This window comes from Primulina tabacum, chromosome 1 (assembly GCF_025594145.1).
Source record: "Primulina tabacum isolate GXHZ01 chromosome 1, ASM2559414v2, whole genome shotgun sequence".
NCBI classification, from domain to species: domain Eukaryota; kingdom Viridiplantae; phylum Streptophyta; class Magnoliopsida; order Lamiales; family Gesneriaceae; genus Primulina; species Primulina tabacum.
Genome location: NC_134550.1, coordinates 49,340,596 through 49,363,874, shown reverse-complemented (window position 1 = coordinate 49,363,874; position 23,279 = coordinate 49,340,596). Strand labels below are relative to the sequence as shown.

General features: G+C 35.4%; 2 protein-coding genes and 1 non-coding gene across 6 annotated transcripts; 1 reads left to right on the top strand and 2 right to left on the bottom strand.

Annotated features, from left to right (window-relative positions):
- Positions 1-483: 483 nt before the first annotated feature.
- Positions 484-9,087, bottom strand: LOC142545870 (peroxisomal ATPase PEX6). 4 transcript variants are annotated; one of them, XM_075653295.1, is made up of 16 exons: positions 8,697-9,087; positions 7,837-8,469; positions 7,495-7,738; positions 7,223-7,364; positions 6,837-6,975; positions 6,118-6,309; positions 5,515-5,787; positions 5,180-5,251; positions 4,765-4,851; positions 4,539-4,661; positions 4,326-4,436; positions 1,650-1,688; positions 1,402-1,523; positions 1,177-1,321; positions 857-934; positions 484-751 (listed from the first exon to the last, which is right to left on the bottom strand). In XM_075653295.1, exons 1-16 carry the CDS (start codon positions 8,955-8,957, stop codon positions 656-658), a joined length of 2,757 nt encoding a protein of 918 aa, XP_075509410.1. In that variant the 5' UTR covers positions 8,958-9,087; the 3' UTR covers positions 484-655. The 4 variants fall into 4 exon arrangements, 2 of the variants coding, with proteins under 2 accessions (XP_075509410.1, XP_075509403.1); XM_075653288.1 differs by having other exon boundaries at positions 6,837-7,020; positions 8,697-9,086; XR_012820376.1 differs by lacking the exons at positions 484-751; positions 857-934 and having other exon boundaries at positions 1,402-1,507; positions 6,837-7,020.
- A 5,063-nt stretch (positions 9,088-14,150) lies between these two features.
- LOC142519197 (uncharacterized) lies at positions 14,151-17,762 on the bottom strand. Its single transcript, XM_075622138.1, has 3 exons — positions 17,437-17,762; positions 17,090-17,315; positions 14,151-14,707 (listed from the first exon to the last, which is right to left on the bottom strand). Exons 1-3 carry the CDS (start codon positions 17,725-17,727, stop codon positions 14,547-14,549), a joined length of 678 nt encoding a protein of 225 aa, XP_075478253.1. The 5' UTR covers positions 17,728-17,762; the 3' UTR covers positions 14,151-14,546.
- Positions 17,763-21,305: 3,543 nt separating this feature from the next.
- On the top strand, positions 21,306-21,412 carry LOC142521363 (small nucleolar RNA R71). The gene has a single exon (XR_012814142.1). It is a non-coding gene; the product is annotated as a small nucleolar RNA R71 (small nucleolar RNA).
- Positions 21,413-23,279: the final 1,867 nt, after the last annotated feature.

Sequence of the window (23,279 nt, the reverse complement as noted above, 5' to 3'; positions counted from 1 at the left end):
TCAATGGAAGTTTCGTAGACCATGAGTTTAGCCAATCTTTTCCATAGTTATCCATTAATTTTTTGTCACACTAGGCTGCCAATAGCCACGTTACCTCATCTGCATAAAATAACAAAAATCTATTTCCAGATGAATTAAAGTTTCAGATTTGAATTTATTTCGACTAAAAAAGGGGCAGCCATGCATTTTCGCCCCCACTTGGTTTATTTTGAACGAGTTTTTGTTTTCTAGTAACATAAATAGGGCCCAAAAGTTCCTGTGAAGTGAAGCCATGGAATTGACATTCACGAGGTTCTCATTGACAGGTAAGGTAAAATATTAGAATTCCTGTGCAGGTGGCAAAGAATATGCTTCAAGAAATGCATTTTAGGCAATAGTTTTATGTTTAGGTGACTCATAACTTTGGGACATTATTTGATTTCCCACCTTTATTTTATCTCTCACACTTCTGAATTCCATCTTCTATTTATCATGCATGTGAACTAAAACAGGGGACAATTTGCGGTGGAATATATATTAACTATCGGTTGACTTGAAACTTTTACATATACATCAATATTTGGGAAGGCATTGAATATTGTGGCAGCTTAACCGGAGATTATTAGGATTGTTATAAAATAACAATAACAAAATATTAAAAGTACACAACACCGAGTTAGTTCATCCTCGACGGACCTTGGAATTGATCCCGCAGCAACTCATATTTCTTCAGCTCAGCCATAGAGAGGGAAGGAGAAAGTTCTCTCAAGACCTTCAAAGTGCAGAACAATGACTCAGCCACAAGTAAAGAAAGAGAAGATTGAATCTAATCAGACGATATGTGAAATCTTTGACATTTGCACATAGGCTATCGTACCTCAATAAAATCCTCATACTCAACAACGATAGAGTCCGATAGATCATCCAAGCTTGATTTAGAGTCAGCACTTAACGCCTATAAAAATGGTTATAAAGAAACGTTCTTAATTCCCTGTAAATCAATAAGATGGTATAGTAGTGCCTTTATATCTCTGGTTCTATTTGCAAAACATACTTGGAAATATCAAAGGAAGAATCTGATTCCTATAATCTCTATCTTGGTCAAGTGAGAGACAAAGGAATGTGAAAAGTTGGCAACACGATGAAATTATTACTCAGATGTCAAGTTCGGAATGATAAGACAAGTTGGGGACGTACCTTGTTTTTTGCAGCTCGAAACCAAGCATCAGCACAAAGAGCGTACATATCAGCACCAGTAAAATTTGGAGGGCATTTCTGTGCTATCTCATATAATGACACATGCTCATGCAGTTTAAACTTCCTCGTAAGAGCTTTAAGGACCCTGAAAAAAGAGAATGGACAAACTTTAATGTAAGTATATCGAAAACATGAATTACCAAAGAGTTGAAAAACAAACCAAACCTCTCCCTGAACGATGCTTCTGAATTAACACCAACATAGAGGAGCTTATCAAATCTGCCTGGCCTCAGAAGTGCAGGGTCGATGAGATCTGGCCTGTTGCTAGCACCTATTACGAATAAGTCCTATAGAACCCCACAATCACGAACTAAAATGAAGTGGAAGAAGAAAATAAAGGCGGCGAATCAACTAAAAAAAATAGATGTGGAAAGAAAAGTAAAAAGTAACTGCAGTGAAGTACTACAACAAACCTGAGAAGAATCATTCAACCCATCGATTTCTGCGAGCATCTAGACATAAATAAATCAAATTAAGCAATCACATGACTGATACAAACTATAAATATAATGAAAATTAAAATTTCATGTCATCGACTGTGTCATGTGTCTCTATTGCACCAATATGAAAAGTTCAAACCCCAAAGGATTATTTTGCTATAATTTTTTGTAGGATTTGTTGTGATATTATCATTTATTTAAGTTTCAATAAATAGGATCATTCTTAGAGTGAACTTTTATTTACATTAGGATACAGAGTGTGATTCTATTAATAAAATTATCAGGCAAATTATACACAATATTGTGTCACAAGATATAAGATTCTCTCCCAACGAGCCTTTAAAACTAAGAGATCGCGAATTTATCTCAAAACGAGCATCAAAACTCTATCCAAAATACATTGATCATCCAATATCATGATCCAAACCGGGACCACAACAAATTGCTATCAGAGCCAACTGTTATGGAGGATTTTCACACCTTGCAGCAACAATTCGAAGCATTTATCCAGATGTACAAAGAAAATGGGCTGCAAACAAGCGTCGGCAGCAATAACTCCATGCCCAGCTGGAAGCATTATCCTTAACTATCTCTGCAACCAGAACTGAAGCAGTAGGGGGTAAGGACAAAGACAGAAGTACTAAGGAGATGCGTGGCGGCGAAACCACAGATGGCAGCACATTGTCACTGTCCATTGCTGCGGCTAGACCAACTGCACAGGCAAACAAGGATGATAGAAGCTATACGAAAGGTATGGATGACCAGAAAAACAGGGAGCTGCATGGCAGCGGATCAGCATACGGCAGCACGTGTGCCCAATCCCAAATATTCAAAATGGGATTTTCCAAAGCACAGAGGGATGTCCGATCCACTAGGAGGGCTAAACCGATGCCAACAATTCTTTGGCATCAATGAACACCGGAAAAAGGAAAGAGTGGATTGGCTTTTTTTATTTACCTTGAGACCAATGTCTTACTCGGTTTTTAAAAGCTGGAAAAATATTGTCCATGGTTACAGTAGGAGGAATTTAAGAACCACCGCCACCTATGCCCAATCTTTGAAATATTCCAACAGCAACAATCATTCGTGAAGAGATCCAAGTACCTCCTTGCGTGGACTGAGGAGGTTGCCTACACTTTTCACGTGGTTGAGGACAACCATGATCTCCAAGAAGGGAGTAATATCAAGAGCCCATTGCACCAATATGGAAAGTTCAAGCCCCAAAGTAGGCTTTGTTGTTATCTTATCCTTTATTTAATTTTTAAATAAATAAGATAATTTCTCAGTGTGATTTTTTTATTTATGTTAGGATAATATGATTCTCTTTATTTGAATCATTGTACTCTATTATAAATAGTGGTATTCTATTAATAAAATTATCAGTAAAATTATTCACAATTGTCACGGGATCTAAGGTTCTCTCCCAACTTCAAACTATGAGATCGCGAGGATCTCTCAAAACTAGCCTCGAAACCCTTCCAAAATACATTGATTATCCCATAACATGATCCAAACCTGAGACCATAACAAGTTGGTATCAGAGTCAGTCCTCATGGGGGGATTCCAAGCACTATATATAACAACAATTTGAAGCTTTTGTAAAGCTACATCAAGAGGACATGGAAGCCAATGGAAAAAGGCAGCAAGCTCTTCCTGATCAATTGGAGGAGATATCAAAATGTTTGTCAACCATACGATTAGAAGAAGATTGAGGGCAAAGACAGCAGCAATCAACGAGGCGCACAGACCAACATTTTGAAGGACATCGAGACAGGGAGGACGACTTATCAAAAGTATCTCAAAATTTGAAGCTAGATTTTCCCAGTACAATAGTCAATCAGACTTGATGAGATATCTTAGTCAATGTGAAAAGTTTTTTCGCCACTAACACGGACCAGAGAAAGACAAGGTAGGATTGGCCTCTTTCCACTTTGAGTGCGTTGGTGAGCCCTTGTCCCTCAAATGGTAATGAGATCGTCCAAAATTAAAGTGGGAAGAATTTAAGAATTACCGCCATTTGCGCTTAATCCTTGAGATACTAAGACGATTGTTCTTGAAGTAGTGGAGAATTTTTCAGAATAGAAAGAGAACAGCAACAATTTGAAGATCCTGGAATCTCTCTTTTTCGTGCTTGTCACGATTTCCAAGGGGATACAGATGTAATGCGTAAGAATTAATGACAAACTGCTAAAATCAAGGATTAAATGGTGGAAGATTCAGAAATAAGGAATTAATTATAAAGATTTTATTTAGTTTTTTTTTAACAAGAATCGAAAAACAGCGATTTCGAACATCACATACAATAATATGAAATGTAGCGAGCTATTACATGCATTCTAGCCATGGATAGGGGAATTACGGTATATTTCTTGCTAGGGAAATTAATTGTCTTCCCTGTATTTAAATAACTATTGTTGCAAGGAATAAGAATATCCAGAATTCTAAAATCAAATAGTAAATGTGAGATCGCGAGGTTCTCTCAAAACGAGCCTCAAAACCCTATCCAAAATACATTGATCATCCCATAACATGACCTAAACCTAGGACCATGACAAACTGATGTTAGTCTTGGTCTCATGAGGACATTTTCTTCTTACATGAGGTCTGGGAATTCCAATTATGTTCCAAAAGGATTGTTATTATTCTTACCTGAGAAACAACTCTGTCCATAACACCCCCAGAATCTCCAGAAGCACCTCGGGCTGGGGCAAGAGAGTCTAGTTCGTCAAAAAATATAACACATGGGCGAGCTGTTCTGGCCTAAAAAAATAAGGTAAAATTCAACAAAACAGTTCTTAATTTGAACCTGAATATTTTGTGTAGTTAAGGTGCTCCTGAGGATAGAAAAAGAACACTTTCTACCTTTTGAAAAATGTCTCGGATATTTTTCTCTGACTCTCCAATGTACATGTTTATCAATTCAGGTCCTTTCACACTCAGAAAGTTCAAGGAACATTCTGTGGCAACGGCTTTTGCCAGTAATGTCTGAAAATAACACCAGAAAAAATTATAATACTAGATTCTAATCTAAGAATTTATCAGATACATCATAATGGAAAAAATTGGGGATGTTCAAAGCAGAACCTACCTTTCCAGTCCCTGGAGGTCCATAAAGAAGAACCCCTGATCGTTTACGCAAACCAGACGAAAATAAATCCTTATGAAGAAGAGGAAGCTGGCAATATAAATCCAGAACACTGAGTATCAAAACAGGCTAAAGGATCGGGTAAAAGGAAGTCCAATTTGATTACAACATCTACAACATGCTTGGCCAGAGAGTAAGTTTTCATGAAGAATGTGATGGTCAATTTACTCGTCAATAATGATCATTCATCTGAAAATAAGGAATGAGAAGTAAATTTGCCAGCCTTTCCAGTTGAAAGCAGACAGTCTCAATTTTAGTAAGATAATCAACTACCTAACGAAACAGGACATAACCTCTGTATATTCTTAGGAGTCAAGGACTCAAAATGACGTACATGTTTCCAGTGAGTGTTTTTTACCTGAACGGTGTCCATAATTGATTTTTTAACGTCCTCAAGTCCACCAACATCTTCCCATTTGATGTTTGGTACCTATAGTAGGATCATCAAAGATAATTAGGATTTTTCCATATGGAAAATGGAAGAGTATCTCAAAGAATAAATTGTATCTCTTTGAAACAAATGAATTGCAGGCAAAGGTAAGACCTAAAAGAGCTCCTTCTCTCTCCATCATAAAAATTTTCAACAGAGAAGCTCATTTTTTGCGGTGACGTTATCAAAAGCATATCACCGCCGATCTAGAAATACAATATCTGAACTATCAAAAGTTCTCATTAAGACCTTGTCTGGTTCACCTTTGGAGTACCAAGAGCTGATGCATTTCTTCTTTTGGATTGTTCCAAAGCTTTGGTTAAGTTGTCTTTCCCAAGACCTAATTGTGCAGCACTTATCTTTTTGCCATCTTCAATCAAATTGGACTCAGATGTTCTCTCTTCCAACCCAGTGTCTGCCATTCCCCCGTCAGAAATTAAATTTGCACCTGCATCTGCAATTAGAGCCCGCAAATCTCTGGGCATGAAACCAGATGTCTGTCCAACTATATCTTTTATCATATTCTTAACAGAGGTCTGCATGAAATGATGCAAATAATAAAAATCAAAACCTCAAAACAAAAGGTTGTTACACAGCAACAAAAGCATTGAAATGACGTTGCTCTTATTCAAGTATCTACTTCTAGTGGCTAAATTATTAAATTTGGCTAGATAAGTACAACATGCACCTTCAGCATAATAGTACAAAAAACATACTCAGGGTAAGTAAAATGGTAAGATCACTTTAATCATTTTATAAGACCATTGGAGAGAGAATAAAGGCAAGTAAAATGGTATCAACTAAAATCATCAGGGTATGCATAGACGTCACTGCAAAATCAAGGGGAAAATAATAAAATAACATACATCTGAATTCGACTGGGAAACACTCTGAAGGGACTGAGACAGCAATTGCAACCTCTGTTTTTCGCTGAGAGGTCCCATTTTTATTTCATGACTGAAACAGCGTCTAATAGTTGGAGGAAGACCTTCTGAACTATCAGCAGCGGCTATCAAGATTACTGGATGACAGTTTATCATTTCATCAAATTTTAAATTCTGGACAAAAGAAACAAGCGAATATTATAATCATTTCTTCAATAGTCATTAGCTATATGCTGCATATGAAAGGTTTGCATTTCCATCCTGAGGTATTTATCCAAAAAAATCAGATCAGCCAACCGTTAATATTTCAGAATGAAACTCAAGACACAAATGCGTTGAGTTGCAATTCAAAAATGGATATCAAGCGATGAAGGTTTCCAATGACCAAACTAAGTTGGCTAGATAAAAAAATTTCAGCATTTTACACTTGATCTTTTGCTTAATATATGCCCTACAATGCGAGTGTAACAGAAAGCATCAGAACCTTTAGTTCTGAATAGTGTTTATGGTAACTGTTGCTTCTTTATTTTATATAAGATTTATTGGTTGAAAAGGGGGAAATGAAAATAAACAAAGAATCTATCTTCGACCGTGACATCAAGTCTGATTAGAAGCAATTAATACTTCTGCGGAAGAGAGAGAGGCTACTGCACATAAGAGAGAAAATAAAGTGATATACACTCGATAACTAGCAAGCTTACAGAATCATCAGGTGAGTTTTCTTCAAAGTAGCCATATTCATCCTTGCTAAATGGCTCTGTAAACTGCTTAATAACAGATGCAACTTCTGAGTTAACACCAACTTGCTCGTGAGATGACACATCTTGAGAGGTCGGTTTACTGAAAACCTCAAAATGTCGAAGAAGAAGAATGGTTGGACGATATCTACAATAGTAATAGCATGTAAAAAATACTAGGAATTTGAATGGAATAAAACAGAAATATCACCAGCTCAGAAGAGATAAGAACAGACGCATACAGAGCAAGGATTTAGCAAATGCCCCATTCCACCAAAACCCCATGCAAGAAAATGAAAACAGAAAGGAACTATAGCTTAACGTTCAACACCATAACAGCATCAGAATACCTGCTGGCTACATCGAAGGCTTCAGCCAGAGCAACTGATGCTTTGTTTTCAGAAGATGTCATGAAATTATGACAACTATATTCCACCACATGCAAACCCAGTTGACGAGCAACGTATCTGATCACAGTCCTTTTCCCACAACCTGCAATTAGCTTTGGGATCAGCACAGGCTAGCAAATTCAGATGTTTGTTCACAAATTAATTTATTCTGGGGAACTATGATAAGTACAAGGACATTTTCAAACAACCGGAGCTAAAAATTTATAACAGACCAGGAAGACCATGCAATAGGATAGCAACCCTGAATTTTGATAAAAGCGCTGATGGACACAATGTTGGTGCAAGTATGGAGGCTAAAGTCTGCACTGTATCCTCTTGTAAAGGTGAAAAACCTTTTATTTGTGAAATTAAAGGATCTGGAGGAACAGCAGAAGAGACGGCCCCTCCTAGAACAAGTGCAGTTCGAGTGCGATTGACTCTCAGAACAGGTTCCTCTAATGGTTCCATAGCTACAACCTGAAAACCGGTAAAAAAATCTAATATACGATCAGGAATCCTCAAGACACTCTCGGGATGTGTAGAACAGGTAACAGCCTATTCATAAAATAACTGACCTTGAAGTATATCAAATCATCGCCACCATTCAACATCTTTCGGTTGCAGGAGATGCACAACTCTGATTTACAGCTCCATCGTGCACAGATAGCAAAGAGATCACCTCTAGAAAGAAATCTGTCAACGGAAAAGTACGCATTTAAAGCCACATCGATCAACTCTTGACGATCTTTTGCTTCAACTGATGAACTAGTTTTAAGACTTTCAAGGGTACCACACTTTGGTATCTTTACAAAAGATGCTCTCAAGTGTGAGGCATACTTAGGTAACTGCACCCAAGGTTCAAGTCCTATAGTAATAAACGACTCATTTACTTTCCCAATCTCTTCACCATCCCTTTTTACTTCAAACAAAGATGACAGAGTCTCTATGCCTTGCTGCACAACAGATTTTAAGCATGAATGGTGCAAGTTCAAGTTAAATGCTAGGATCGGAGATAAAAAAGCCACTCCAGGATCCAAAGTTGCTGACTGAATTCGAGGGTAGGAGTATGATGGAAAGATCACCATCGTCCTCGGAGACTGCGAGCAGAGTGAACCATCACCCGACGAGTTTTCATCGGCATTGGGAGGGTCCAAAGCAACAGCTTGCCCAATTCTACTGATGTTCGCATCAGAATTCTTGATACGTATCTACACATAATCGAAAGGCAAATAATTTTTTTTTAAACAACTCATCAACCATCTGTTTTCCTCTATACCAAACAGAACACCAGATTTTAAAAGAAAAAATGAGAACTTGACATGCCAGCAAACTTGAGACAAAGGGGAATATTTGCTTTAGCATAGTAACTTCACAATCTGTTGAAATAAACATCACCGAGTAGCCGTAAAACACAAAAGTGGCGTAAATCCATTACCAGCGATCCTGAAGTAATGGATAATCTTTTAAGCAGAGAAGCGGACAACCCAACCAATGAAGAATCATCGAGTGTAGGAAAATCTACAGTTGCGTCCTTGCAGAGTCTAAGAATTCCAGCAGTTACTTGCAATGGATATGGGGCGATCCGGTGACTTCCTTCGGCTTCTTCATCAATGTGTTTAAAAGGATTGAGCAAGGAATTAACAAGTGCTTCAGTGGAAGCAAGCACCAAGGGCTTCCTCCTCCTGCTCTCCACCATCACTCGCACAAAACCCTAAGCCCTCATCTATCGGATATTTAGCAATTCAAGGCCGTCTGCGAATGGCGTCAGCACTTCGAGTTCCGGCAGCTTTTTCCCCGACACAATGAGACGACTAAATTGCAAAATGTCCCTTATTTATTAATTTATATCAATTGGGTACTTTATTTATTTTCGAGCGGATTTATTTATTTTTTTTAAAAGAATTATGTACTTTACTTTTTTAAAAAAAAAACATTTATGCTCTTCACTTTTTTAAAAATATTTTTTAGCCATGTAATTTATTTTGAGTTGGTAAAAATATTCCATTTTTTAATTAAAAAATATTTATTTATCTTGTTGAAAATAACCATGTATTTTACTTTAAGGGTTCGCTTGGTCTGTAGAATGTGATAATTGAATGATTAATAATTTGATTGATAAATGTTTGATATGATAAGATATATAATTTGAGAGATATATAATATCATGTGTGGTGTGAAATTAGTGAGATGGATAAAATCATGATAAATGCATTAATAACAAAAATACCATTCAGCTTAATATTTAATTTATTTCTCATTAAAGTTTTATTCCTCCCCAAACCTACAGCTTGTTTTTCAAAAAGCACACGTCAATTGTAAACCCTCTCACTTTTCTTCGGTGAAGAGGCAACAGAGACCTTGAGCATGTTTTTCTGAGTTTAATATTCTTTTTTAACAAATGAGATCATATATTAATCTACAAAAATCGTTCGATCCAGTGGAAGAGAGCAAGAGCTACGTGTGAAAACAAGTAATTGTGAGTAATTTTCGAAATTCTTATTCAAGTAATCTTTTAATTCCGAGTTTAACAGAAACCAAATTTAACTAGTTTGACGCAGCGTAGACATTTTTTTATGTGTATTTGGCTTAACATTTTTTAGTTTTGTATCCTATTATGGTTCTTGTCTCAGTCATTTTTCACTCATCGAATTTTTTATTATTTGAATGATATTATGAAAATACATAAAAGATTGTGTTTTTAAGCTGAAATTTTTCCTACTTTGTTCTCAAATCCAGTAATTTCTTCAAACATACTTTACAACATAGATGTACAAATACGTCACTTGAATAACTAATCCAACATAATTCGTTTTTGTGAATCTGTGTACGAGGGTTTAAAAAATGAGGTACTGATTTATAGGTATCATGGAAATGAATACACCACCACAGTGCAATTGTGGAAACGGAGAAATGATATTACGGAAAGCTGGGGATTACTCGACTCGTCCTGGGCACTATTACTATGTATGTCCAGCGGGTCTGAAACATCGGAAAAGTTTCTCTTGGTACCTTGAGTACCATGGAAGGAATGTAACACCCACCGAGGAACAGTCGTATAAATCTGAAAACTACTCAACTAATTTTGAAGATCATTCATGTCATACTAGTACCCCAATGTTTTGTAAGAAGGAGTCAATGAACTCATCCTCCGGGCCATACGCTCGTCGTTCGAAGGAAGCTCATCCACATGCCAGCAACCAATATTATGAAATGGAACGTAGCATGTCAAGTACAAGATATGAGTTACCGAATCATGGATTGAAGAGTACACCTTATTCACGTGATCATGTTTGTTGTTGTTTTGGGTTCACATGTTCGTTGATCTGCGTTCTTATCCTCCTCATTATAGTCATTCTCTTGAGATTCTGATAAATTGCATTTTTTTGTATGTACTGGTGTCTTAAAATTGTTTTGTCCAACTTTATGACATTTACTTGCATAACTTTTGACATATGAGACATATGTGTTGTGTGCAAGTTCTACGAACAAGTTTTATGTGGAGTTATTTATTTGGATTTGTTCATGGTTTTTGATTTAGTTATGAACAATTGTCTGATTTTTAACTTTTCTTTAGTTTTATGTGCGACAAGATGAGCACCTATATTAGCTCAATCATATATACAACACAAGTCATTAAGTGTAGCAGTGAACGTTACAAAGTAGTGACGGGTAAGTAATTTTTTTGGAAATATGATTTTAATGTTATTCCATTTTACATATTTCTGCGTTTAATGCGAAATGGTGTACATGCTCGCGATTTATATCGATTATGAAACAAGTGTTTCTCTGCAATGGTGATTTGTTGAGGAGTCTACATTTAGGGAGGGGGTTAATAAATTGTCATAATAGGTAAGCGTTCATATGATTTATTTAAAATATGAGTTAGATTTTTGTTAAACACGGATCTATTTCAAAAAAAAATTCGAACTGGTGGATGTAAATGCTACAAAAACATATTTTATTGCATTGATGTATTATGTTATTAGTAAATGGTCTTCTCAATTTTCTTTATTTTATTCAGAATTGTCATTTATTATTTATGAGTCGTCTGTACAAGCTATTTACTGTTTACACTTGATCACCAAATTAGGCGTCTACCTTCACATATTATGACTGTTTACACTTGATCACTACCCAAAATCATTATGACAATAGATGTTGACATATGGTGGGATATCAAATCAATATGATCATCTATCTCTTTTGAATGACAAGCATTTACTCTTGGGTTGGTAAACATTGTTTAATGTGTTTGTGTTACTTAAATTAGCACACATTCATGGGCCACACCACAAATATATGCTCGGTTTAGTTTATCAACTTTTGCTAATTCTGCAGAACACACCCACAATGTCTGTCACGTACAAATCGTCTTCGGAAGTGAGTGTAACTAGCAAGTACAAAGTGGATGTGATTATCATCTCGGATGATGAACAAGTGAATGAAGAAGGAGCATATACTGATGTGCGCAAGGAAGTGGAGCATGTTTCAATCAAAGTTTCGAATCTACCAAAACTAAGCACTACCAACAACAATCCCTGCAAGAAGTCATTGGAAGACTACTACAAAACGAACATGCTACCTTTCAAAGCATGCAACAAACGTTCCAACGATCTTCCCACTGGTCGCCCTTCCAAGAGAACCTTATGGCAGCATGAAACAGATGGATATGTGTTAATCAGTAGCTCGGATGACTCAGCGCATTCCACATGAAACTTCGGACAAGTATATCATAATTATGCTACCTTATTTATCTTTCTTCGACGGACTATCTCCTGTATGCATCCACATTTTGTTTTAAACGTTCGATCGCAAGTGGTGTTTGCTTTGCGAGACGTATGTCGTTGTGGTGTTTGTATCAACTTTTGTTTTTGGATGTTAAAGCATCATGTGGAGAAGGATGACACTGTAAATGTGGATATTTAACTAATGACTAAATTGACTTTTTGCGACTAAATATTCCAACTCCAAGCTATTCTTACGTCGATTTCAACCATGTTATTTTGTTTCTTTGTTAGAGTGTTGTCTTAATATCACAACGGAACTTCGATATGAATATTGAAGTCTATCTTTTTATATTTATTAGTAGGCTCGAGAAAGTGATCGACAATGAGTTCATTTCAATATAAGTGCGTGTTTGTTTACCTCAAGAACACCTCCACGACCAAACAATCTTCCAGCGGCAGTGATATTTCCACCAACTAAGAAAATCGAGTGCTGGAATAGGCCTTTCTGCTTTTGGACGACGTACAATTGAAACATAAATGATTCAGTGAACTTGGGACTGTAATTTGACGATAGCAATCTTGTCAATTTTGTCCATTTTGACCCTTATAATATTTCAAATCTCTTATGCTCTTCACAGTTGTTATGAGTATTAAAAGCAATAGCAATCTCCATAATGACTCTCCTCATCATAGTCATTACAAGTTTGGTCCTAATGCATTTTGGCATAACTTCAAGTGGTAGTATTAAAACACTGTCATTTGTTCCATGTAAATTCATATATGAATCTACGGAGAAGAGGAAACCGATAGCACCAGCAAATGTACATACACCAAGACCGGACCAACTGCCAACCGAAACACCAGCAAATGTACATATCACCAGCAAATGTACATACACCAGCAAAACTTCATACACCAAAACATAGGTATTATAATAATGTGCCAAAATATGATACCTTATACATCATCATACAAAAGTGGGAACATCCACACACAAAATACTTTGGGCCATTACATAAAAACCAAAACCATCAAGTTCATGTACCGCATAGCATGTGAGCTTATGGATTTAGTAGCCGTTTAATTAAGCCGATCTTTCCTTCAAGGTTAAGCCGCAAGAACAAAGCTAGTTTGTTGGGGTTATCCACCAGTAGCTCCGCCACACGCACTTTCTTGTCTGAAGTTAATTCCGGGATGGTTCCTAAGGTGGCCAACATATTATCCATAGCATATTCAATTTTTTACTCAGATGACATTTCTTTGATGAGGTTTGACATTGTCTCCTTTGTGATGTCAGCTAAATTATTGATTGCAGCAACAATTTGGTTTTCAACATCGTCTAATTGCTTGCGTTTCTTTGACCTCACCTTTGAGACTTCTTTTGGGTTTGAAGGGAGAGTCTGAGCTACAGACATTGATTCAACATCTCCTTCCAGTGGGCGGTAAAAGTCATACATGCCAAATTCCATGTCAATGGGTTCATTCTCAGTCATATTCAAGACATCATGAACAACTGCTGAAAAAGTCTCCGCTCGATCACCTGTTGCCCTATCGTAGCCAAAGATTTCGCACCAATCTTTATAGTGTGGCCACTGCTTGTAACGCATAACTCGAGCACTATTGTCCACCTGAAAAATCTTCGTTTTAATAGAGTATACATTTTAAATATTAAACTTAAACATTTTACTAAAATTTTTAACCTTGAGTATCGTATCACATGCCTCATTTGTAGCGTCTATCATGTTTTCTGTCATTCCAACCAATCCCACTTTTTGCTAGCATTGTTGTCAAACATCCATAATGTTTCTTCCAGACATGTATTTTTCGAAGTTATGTGGGGATGCCCACGTAAATCTGAATCTTTGAAAGCATTTTAAGTGCAGATTCCAATAATGGTAAATAGCCATTACGGAATCCGTTCTCCGTTTTATATCCTTTGCTTATTATATCTTTCAATGCCACAATTAGAACCTCTTCCTCAGGGGCTGTCCAAGTACGACGCAACTTATCTGTTTTTTTACCTTTCGGATTCACACTTGTGCTATCCATTGATTCGAATGTGTTTGCAATGTTAACCTGTTACAAAATAATGTGAGAAGTTAGAATGAGATAGGCAACATTATATTGCAAAAATGAAAAACACATTTGAAAACATATTTTAAAATACAACACTCAATCCAATACATAATTCACAAAACAATTATTCTGACAAACATAATTAGTACGTAACTACCAAAAAAAATCAAGTTTGCAATCCAAATACAATAACATAAAACATTTGTCTTAGTTGTGGTGCATCGACATTGCAAAGTTATCTCTCCACATATCCCATACATCGGAGGAATTAAAATCCTCAATGAAGTAATTCTCAGTCAGTGGCGTTGGGCTTAATGTCTTCTCTTCAATCTCATCAACAAGATTATCCGGCATTTGAGATCGGATGAAGTTGTGTAACAAAATGCAAGCCATTATGATTCTGTTCTGAGTTTTTAGTGGGTAGAATGAAGGACTTCGCAGAATAGCCCATCTTTTCTTAAGCAAGCCAAAAGCTCTTTCAATCACATTCCTAGCTTTGCTGTGTCTCCAATTGAAGAGTTTTTATAATTTTGTGGAGCATTTGTGCGATTGCCCCAAGCATCCCTATAGTATGGTACTCTTCTATATGGAGTCAAGAATCCCTGGACGTTTGCATATCCATTGTCGCACAAATAGTAATAACCTACCATCGAAGTCATATATTTCGTTAATAAATTTCAATTTTAAACATTAATGCAAAAGGTGTGGGGACCCGGACGCTAATCATCTTCTTAATCGTCTTTAGGACTAATTCAAATAATGATAATAAACAGGGTCTAATTTTTTTTTTTAAAATACAAGCGGAAACGTAATGTAATTCAATTCAAATTACATATTAAACATAAATATACAATTCTTTTATTATCCACAAGAATTCAACTAGGTTCAACTATATATCAGTGCTGAATCCTAAGTTGCTTCGAAGTCCGGATCTCCACGCTATCTATTCCAGCCTCTTTCTCTTCTTGACCCTGATCCTATCCCACCTGTTGCCATGCACACATACAAACAAGACAACAGCCGGATAACTCCGGTGAGAATTATATTCTCAGTATAAATCATGTATACATGCAATCATAAAAACAATATAAAAACATATAACATATATTTCTAACATGTATTCAAATCAGAATATAAATCCATATCAAGAATAAATCCTATTCTAAACATGTACCATCATCAGGAACATAAATCCATATATACCATATTCAGGAATATAATCAACATGAATCAATATAACTGTCAATTAGACTCATGACTTCACATTTAAGACTAGACTCAATCCTAGTCTAGGGATCCCGGTTTCCAGAAGTTAGCATTCCCATATCGACTAACAGTAATAGAAAAGACTACAGTTCTATCCACGTCGATATGGTATCGATCATCAGTAATAGAAGAAATACCAATTCTATCCACATCGATATGGTATCGATCACCAGTAATAGAAGAAGCTCGTATTCTATCCACATCGGTATAGTATCGATCACCAGTAATAGAAAGAACTCCGATTCTATCCACATCGATATGATATCGACCATCAGTAATAGAAGAAGTTATGATTCTATCCACATCGATACGGTACCGATCACCAGTAATAGAAGAAGCTCCGATTCTATCCACATCGATATAATATCGATCATCAGTAATAGAAGAAGTTATAATTCTATCCACATCGATAGCCAAACATCCGGTGACAGACTTTGGCACAATCGCCAATACACTATCTTGTGACATCGTGCAATGTGCCCGTGGCGATCCCACCACTATCAGGCACTTCTGTCACAAGATTACTCATCTAATACCTGCTGTCTATAAATCAAGAGAACAAGTACATCAATCAAATCAATACAATAAGGTAAAGTATGTGATTTAGGGAAACTCGAGCCAAACCTCACTCGAGTTGTGCAATCCCAACTCAACATTAATTTATACCTTTATCTTCTCGGTCCGACGAAGACGAAGTATTGAAGTCAACTCTGTCCATACCCAATCTGATAATGACAATCGAATAGATACAATATCAGTATATAACTCAGTTCAAAACCTGTTCTGATTAATACTCAAATCAAAACATAATCCGATCAATGCCAATCGACATATGATACCACAATACCATCTCAACCAATACCGAGTCTGATCAATATCAATTTACGGATGTTTCGACGGTATAACAATACAGTCTCGATAACCCCGTCAAGTCCAACACCACAGATATAATACCAGAACTCATGATCAATATCGGTGCAACTCATAATTTTAATAACAATACAATCGAATCTCAATTAATCAATTCCAAAAATCATAACAATTACATAACCAGTCTGTTCTTTAATCTGACTTCGATTATACGATGTCCACTGTATCAGAAACACCATATATGATTCCTATTCAATTCTGATAACATCATAATTTCAAACGACATCAAAACGTAACAAAACTTACGCCCAGTTGTAGCTGTCGTCGCTAGGAACACGGTGTCGTACTCGATTCAAGTTCGGACGGACGGATCCCAAAATCTTCAATTTCAAATCAAAATCTTCCCTCGACCTTTTCTCACCCACGTACATGCAAAAAGACGAGTGGCTTAATCTTTGTAGCACACGTCTCGCGCATATGCGCGACCCCAATCGGCGCATATGCGCGAGACACTCGGTCTTCGCGCGTATCCTGCACATCGCCTCGCGCATATGCGTGACTCATCTCTGCGCATATGCGCGTGACTCTCTGGAGTTACTCGCATAGGCTTCGCGCATATGCGCGACATCTTCCGCGCATATGCGCGAGGTCTTCTACCTGTTTGGCGCATGTGCGCGCATCCGGTCGCGCATGTGCGCCGATGCTACTGTCCTCGCACATCAATTTTCACACGCGATCTCATTTCGTGTCTTGGTTAGCCCTTTCATAATTATCTCGATTAAAATTCAATAATCGTAATTTAACACGGTATAAAATCTCGGGCATTACAAAAGGAATCCAATAAAAAAGAATGTTGAAATAATATGACTATATTAAACAATATTTTAACCTCTTTCAACTTTAAGTCCGTCATCACGTGATAATGCATCACGAAGAACTCGAGCATCCGCTGCCAATCCTTCCCACCCACAAAGCGCATAAATGAGGTTCATATCTCGGTTGCACACTTCCAAAACATTCACTACTATGGTTCCTTTTCTGGTTCTGTACTTTCCTTTCTCTAAAATAGGCACATTCACATTTATATATGTACCATCCAACGCACCAACACAACCCTGCAAAATAAGTTACAGAATTATGAATAATATGTATCAGGATGTCTACTAAAAGGTATTGTATGTACAACATTATAAATGGAATTTGTAATAAGTAGTATTCATCAAATGTTCATATTACCTCGAACCATTTCCACGTCTCGTCAGTGCAGGTTTCATCGGTAGGGGAAGGTTTGACAAGCAGTATAGTATGTAGCTTCAGTACTGACCCCAAGACTTCATGGAAATGTGTGTTGATTGTTTGACCACTTCGTATATAATCATGACCGATCACTCGGTTTTTTTTTTTATGATGAGCCAAAATGGACAAAAACATAGCCACCTTTTCTTCAATCCTAACATATGTAGAATGATCCAGCCCGCCGACATGAGTTAACGAGTAACATAGTTGTGCAAATGAATTTATGTTCATCCTCAAATTAAACACACATTGAACATCTCCGATTTCAATAATTCTTCTTAAATGGTTCATTTGTGCATTCATTCTTCCCATCATGTTGGACGAAGCTGACGTTCTACGTTCTTGACGACGTCGTTCGGCGAGTAATTTTGTGCAATGTCGTGTTAAAAGACAAACCATAAAAATTGTACGGATCATCAGTTGGTGTAGCAGCAGGAAAATTCTAATGTTATGACGTTTACGGTCCATTTCGCACACTTACTTACAAAATATAAAAAATGTTAGATCAAACCAATACATAAATTAACAAATCTTACAAATATTGTTAATAAAATTAAAACTTTTGTACATCATCATTACGAATACAGAAATATTATACATGTTACAAAAAAAAATATTTCTTGTACAACACCCGAAGAGAAAATGACAACGAATGTCTACTACAATCTAAGACGAGCTAAATGTTTTAGGATTTTTCTAAAAATATAAATTCTCAGTACAATAGAAGAACACACCAAACAAACAACAACATAACATTATTGTTTTGTACAATACATTCTTACCAGAAAGCGAAAACACAAAAACATAAATTGCTCACAAATCTACTGTCAAAGGCGTTATGTAACAGATCCAACATCATTAATCAAACGTAGCTTAAAAGCTGTAATTTATCAAGTTTTACCTTCGAATAAGCTTCAAATTTCTTCAGATCTATAATAGAAAGGAGGATTTGGTAGTCCCCCGTCGATTTCGAAGTTCTTCAGCAGCGGTCAATGTCAAGAGTCTTCTGAAGAAATTAGGAGAATGACGTAAAGAAGACACAATTGCAAATTTGATATTTAAAATCAGGGGTATTTAGGTCATTACTCTTTTATGGTTTAGTCGGATAGTTTTTATCCTTCTTCGATGTCTAGATTTCTTCTCCAACACAAACAGTAAAAGTTGTCAAAGAAATAGTCAATGTCAAGTTTAAAAATCAAAGCAAACAAAATATTAATAATTTATCCAACCTTAATACTACTAACCAAACTGGGCCTAAGTGTATTAAAATCATCCACTTTTTAAAATATTAATAATAATAAAGTATAAATTATGTTATATAACGACGATAGTAAGTGATCGTTGATTTGATTGATATATTATTTTATTATTATTTTATGTATCAATCCATCAACTTATAAATAGAGATATTTAGTTGAAATAATAGACAACTCAATTCTCTCTTATTTTTTTATACTTCAACTATTAAATTATAACATGAAACACGTTAATCAGCTTGAATACTCTTCAAGAAATATACATACAAATAATTTTATTCTTATTGTTTGTATGAATGTTCTAGAAGAAATTTAATATATAGATTTTATGTTAATGCTCTCAAAATAGTATAAATTTTAGTTTTATGTTAATGATTATATTAATGTTCCTAAAATAGTACATTATTTAGATTTAATATTGATGCTCTCGAAGCAGCAAAAAATTAGCTTTATGTTATTGAGTGTGGTTTTATATTAATGTTCCTAAAGTAACATATATTTAATATTGATGTTATTGAAGTACCACATATTATAAGTTTATATTAATGCTCTCGAAGAAATAGACTTTTGAAATTTTATGTAGTAAAATCAAGGACATATCAGTTATACATCAAAATTTTTGGGACACGATCTCACATGTCAATCTTGTGAGACATATTTTCAGTTTGATCCGATGTGTGGAAAAATATTATTTTTTTATTGAAGATATGAATTGGATAAATATACTCACGAACATAGATTTGTGTGATCATATCAGAAGAGATTTACTTTTACATAAATTGATTTGACCGATGAACCAAGATTTTATTTGTTACTTTTAGAAAATAGAGAAATTGAGTAATAGGTAAAACAATAGAAACAAAGTGTGCAAGTATACTACATAAATAAATAAAATTTAGGGTGTACACTTTAGGTTATATTCATGTTTATATTTTTTTATTATAAATTACAAAATTACTCTTAAAATCCAATTACATCTATTTATTATTTTTTATCTATTACTCTCGAAAAAAAAATATTATCATGAATGTAACATTAAGTGTACATCTCACATAACTCATAGAAATAATCGTTAAATGATATTTATTTATGTTATTCTCTGTAGTTGCATATTTAAATTGACAATATGTGGTTGTTCTTGCATAATTTGTTTTGTTATTTAACTTATTTATTTTTATTGATAGAAATACAATTTTATGCTATTAATGTTATTGTTAGTTTTAAAATATACTAAGTTTCGATGATAACAAACAACATCGATTTGCTTTAGGGTCCAACTGTTATTTGCGTATATTTAATTTTTTGGTTGAACAATATGAAATCAAAGACGGATAGAGTTCTCCAAAAGATTCAGGTTCAACTGGATTAGTCAAGATTCATTCAAGCTCTAACCAGATAGCATAAGAAGCTCAAGTTTCAGATTGGTTCTAGCTAGTTATCCTTGTGCAATCATATATCCGCGATAAATTACGTTCGGTTTATAAGAATGCTTTCTAAAATATCAATGATCAATCAACTTTTCAAAAGCAGAAGTCGTTAGTTACAAGAATTATTAAATGCACATTAAATGCAGTGCACTATAAAGAGAAACTAACAATGCTCTTTTGTCATATGCTAGTACACATGATCATTAGAAAGTTTATTACCGTTATAAGAATTTCTAGTCTAAATAGGTAGATTCAAGATTGAAGAATAGATCGAAGCTTTCGCAATCTATTATCTACATGATCTCGAGCCAAATTTCCTCTTCTTTCTCTTTTGACTTGCTTTCACTCATCTTGTTCTAGAATTCTTCCACTTCTTAATTCGATGGCCTTCAATTGCTCTTTTGGGTTCGTTTCTGTGTTTCTTAGAAAGGTGTCCAATTCTCTACTGGAAATCATCTTGGCCACCTGTCCTATTTGATTCTCCATGCCTTTAATTGATGCATCCTGATTTTGTAGCCCAATTTCAGTAGAAGGGATAAATTTTTACATCATATGCTCCAAACTAAACTTTTCCTCTTGAGGCTCAGACTTGTACATCGATTGTTTCCCATGTTGTTGGCCTATTTTAGGGCAATTCCGATGGTTTTGACCACCCCATAAAAAATTTGTATGTTATTTTCATTCAAGATTGTATGTATTAAAACAGGGATTGTTCCTTCGGTGATTCTGGCTACCCACTTGATTGACTGGTGCCCCATCACGCACATAAAAAAGATTTTCGTCTTGACAATCCTTAGTAAAATGTTCACCCACACAATCATCACAAAATATTTCCTGTAAACGCATAGCAGTACCACTCACACTTAGATTACCAATCTTCTTATTCAAAGCTTTCAATTGTGCAACCAAAGCAGTAAAATCATTCACTTGGTTCACTACAACATCCCTCATCTAACCATTTCTCTCTCAATGAGGACGATAACTGCTAGCAACCATATCTTCCAACAACTCATATCCTTCCTCCACAGTATTTTTCAAAGATGTTCAACATGCAACTGCATTTATCATTGTATGATTAGACGTAATTAAACCATAGTAAAAAATGTATACCACAAGTCCAATAGGCAGTTCGTGATGTGGACATCTTCTCAATAAGTCTTTGTAGCGCTCTCGTGCTTCATACAACGATTCTTGCTGATATTGAGCAAAGGTTGTGATGTCAGCTCTCAATTTCATTATCTTTGACGGAGTAAAGTACTTTGTTAGAAACGTCTTGGGCATATCCTCCAAAGTTGTGAATGAACCTACATACAAACAATTTAACCAAGCTTTAGCTCCATCTCTTAAAGAAAAGGGAAATAAGCATAACTGAATATAATCATTAGAAACTCCATTATGTTCGAAAGTATCACTGATCTCAAGGAAATTTGCGATATAAATATTAGGATCATCAAGCGTTGTTTCCCCAAACTGAACTATGTTCCGAATCATATGTATAATGATTGGCTTGATTTCAAATCGATTTGCATTCACAACTGGTCAGATTACGTTTGGTCGTGTACTATCAAGAAAAGTTTGTGCATACTCCAGCATGGGTATGCATCATGGCATATCGACGTGTTGTTCTTCATCTTGTCTAGGTCCTTCCATTTTGTCCATGTTTCTTTGTTGTTGTCTTCTTCTTCAAAAAGTTCTTTCGATCTCGAGAACAAAATGATCAAAATCAAAATTGTCCGATTGTCACATGCACTGAGAAATATATCTGAAGTAACAAAGAGCATTAGACCAATACAAATAAATATGATTAAAAATAATAAAAGAAAATAATATTATAAAATAACAGTCCCCGAACAACGGTGCTAAAAACTTGATCGAGCTTTTCCTGCACTGTAAATTCTTAAATAAAATTATATCTTTTATGCTCGAATAAATCTCAAGTGCATAAGTCAAGTTGTAGTATAATGTACGAAGTACATATATCATCCCAAAGAGACCGTCTCATACAATTGTTATTTTCATAAATCAATCTTTAATAAAGTGTAAACAATAGATTAGTTTGTGATTTATTATAATTTCAAAGTGAAATATACTTTATATGTTAAATGAAAATAATTAATATAAAAATAAATGTTAAGAATCAATTTAAAACGAATTTATTAGGAATTTTGGTTCATCTACTCCTTACATATGCTAAACCAGCTTGACAAAATGAAATAATCTAAGGTCTTTAACTATTATCGAATGTGAGTTGCATGCATGATTTGTGAAAACCCAACTAGGCAACTTTAAATTTTATGAGTTAGTAATTTTTTGGTGTACATATTTTAGGTGAGATTTTTTTAAAAAAACACTTAGGAAATACAAATCTTTAATATGCAAGGGATTATTTTGTGATACTTTGGAAATACAATCTTTAATATCCCTACTCATGAATATGCATATTTTCGAAAAATATGCAAGGGAATTTACAAGATTTGGAATATCATACAAAGTAGAGGAATTAAGGCTTGATCTTTACAAGCAAATTTCGAAAATCCACTAAATATTTTGCATAAATATTGTGATGCCTAAAGATATAATCACATGCAAGAATAAGCCACAAAAAAGGAAGCAAATCCCTAATTTAGGTACCATATTTTCGAGCCATCCAAGGGTGGGAATCAAGGAAGAAAACCCACAATTTAGGAATATAAATCATCAGCCATGGCAAGGATATTTGGAGTCAATTTATGAGAATGGGGCACAAATTTTGGTCATGATTTAGCCACCAAATTTAGTTTAACCCTCTCCCCTATAAATAGTTCATCATCCCTAGCCCTTTCCTCATACCAATTTTCGAAATCCCTAGCTGAAAAACTCGAAAATTCAGCAGCTAACCTAGCCAAAAACTTGCTCAAAATCATCCAAGAAAATCAAGCCGATGTGCCGCCGAGTGAAGAACAAGGAACGATCCACTTCCCGAAGCCGATCACCTACGTTTTTAGCAATTAAAAATACTGTAAGTGAGCTGTTTTAAATGTTTAAATTTTCAGATTTCGCATATGTTCGTTTTTTTCATAAATACGGTCGAGCACCATCGTTCTGTTCGCTTTTTTTTCGA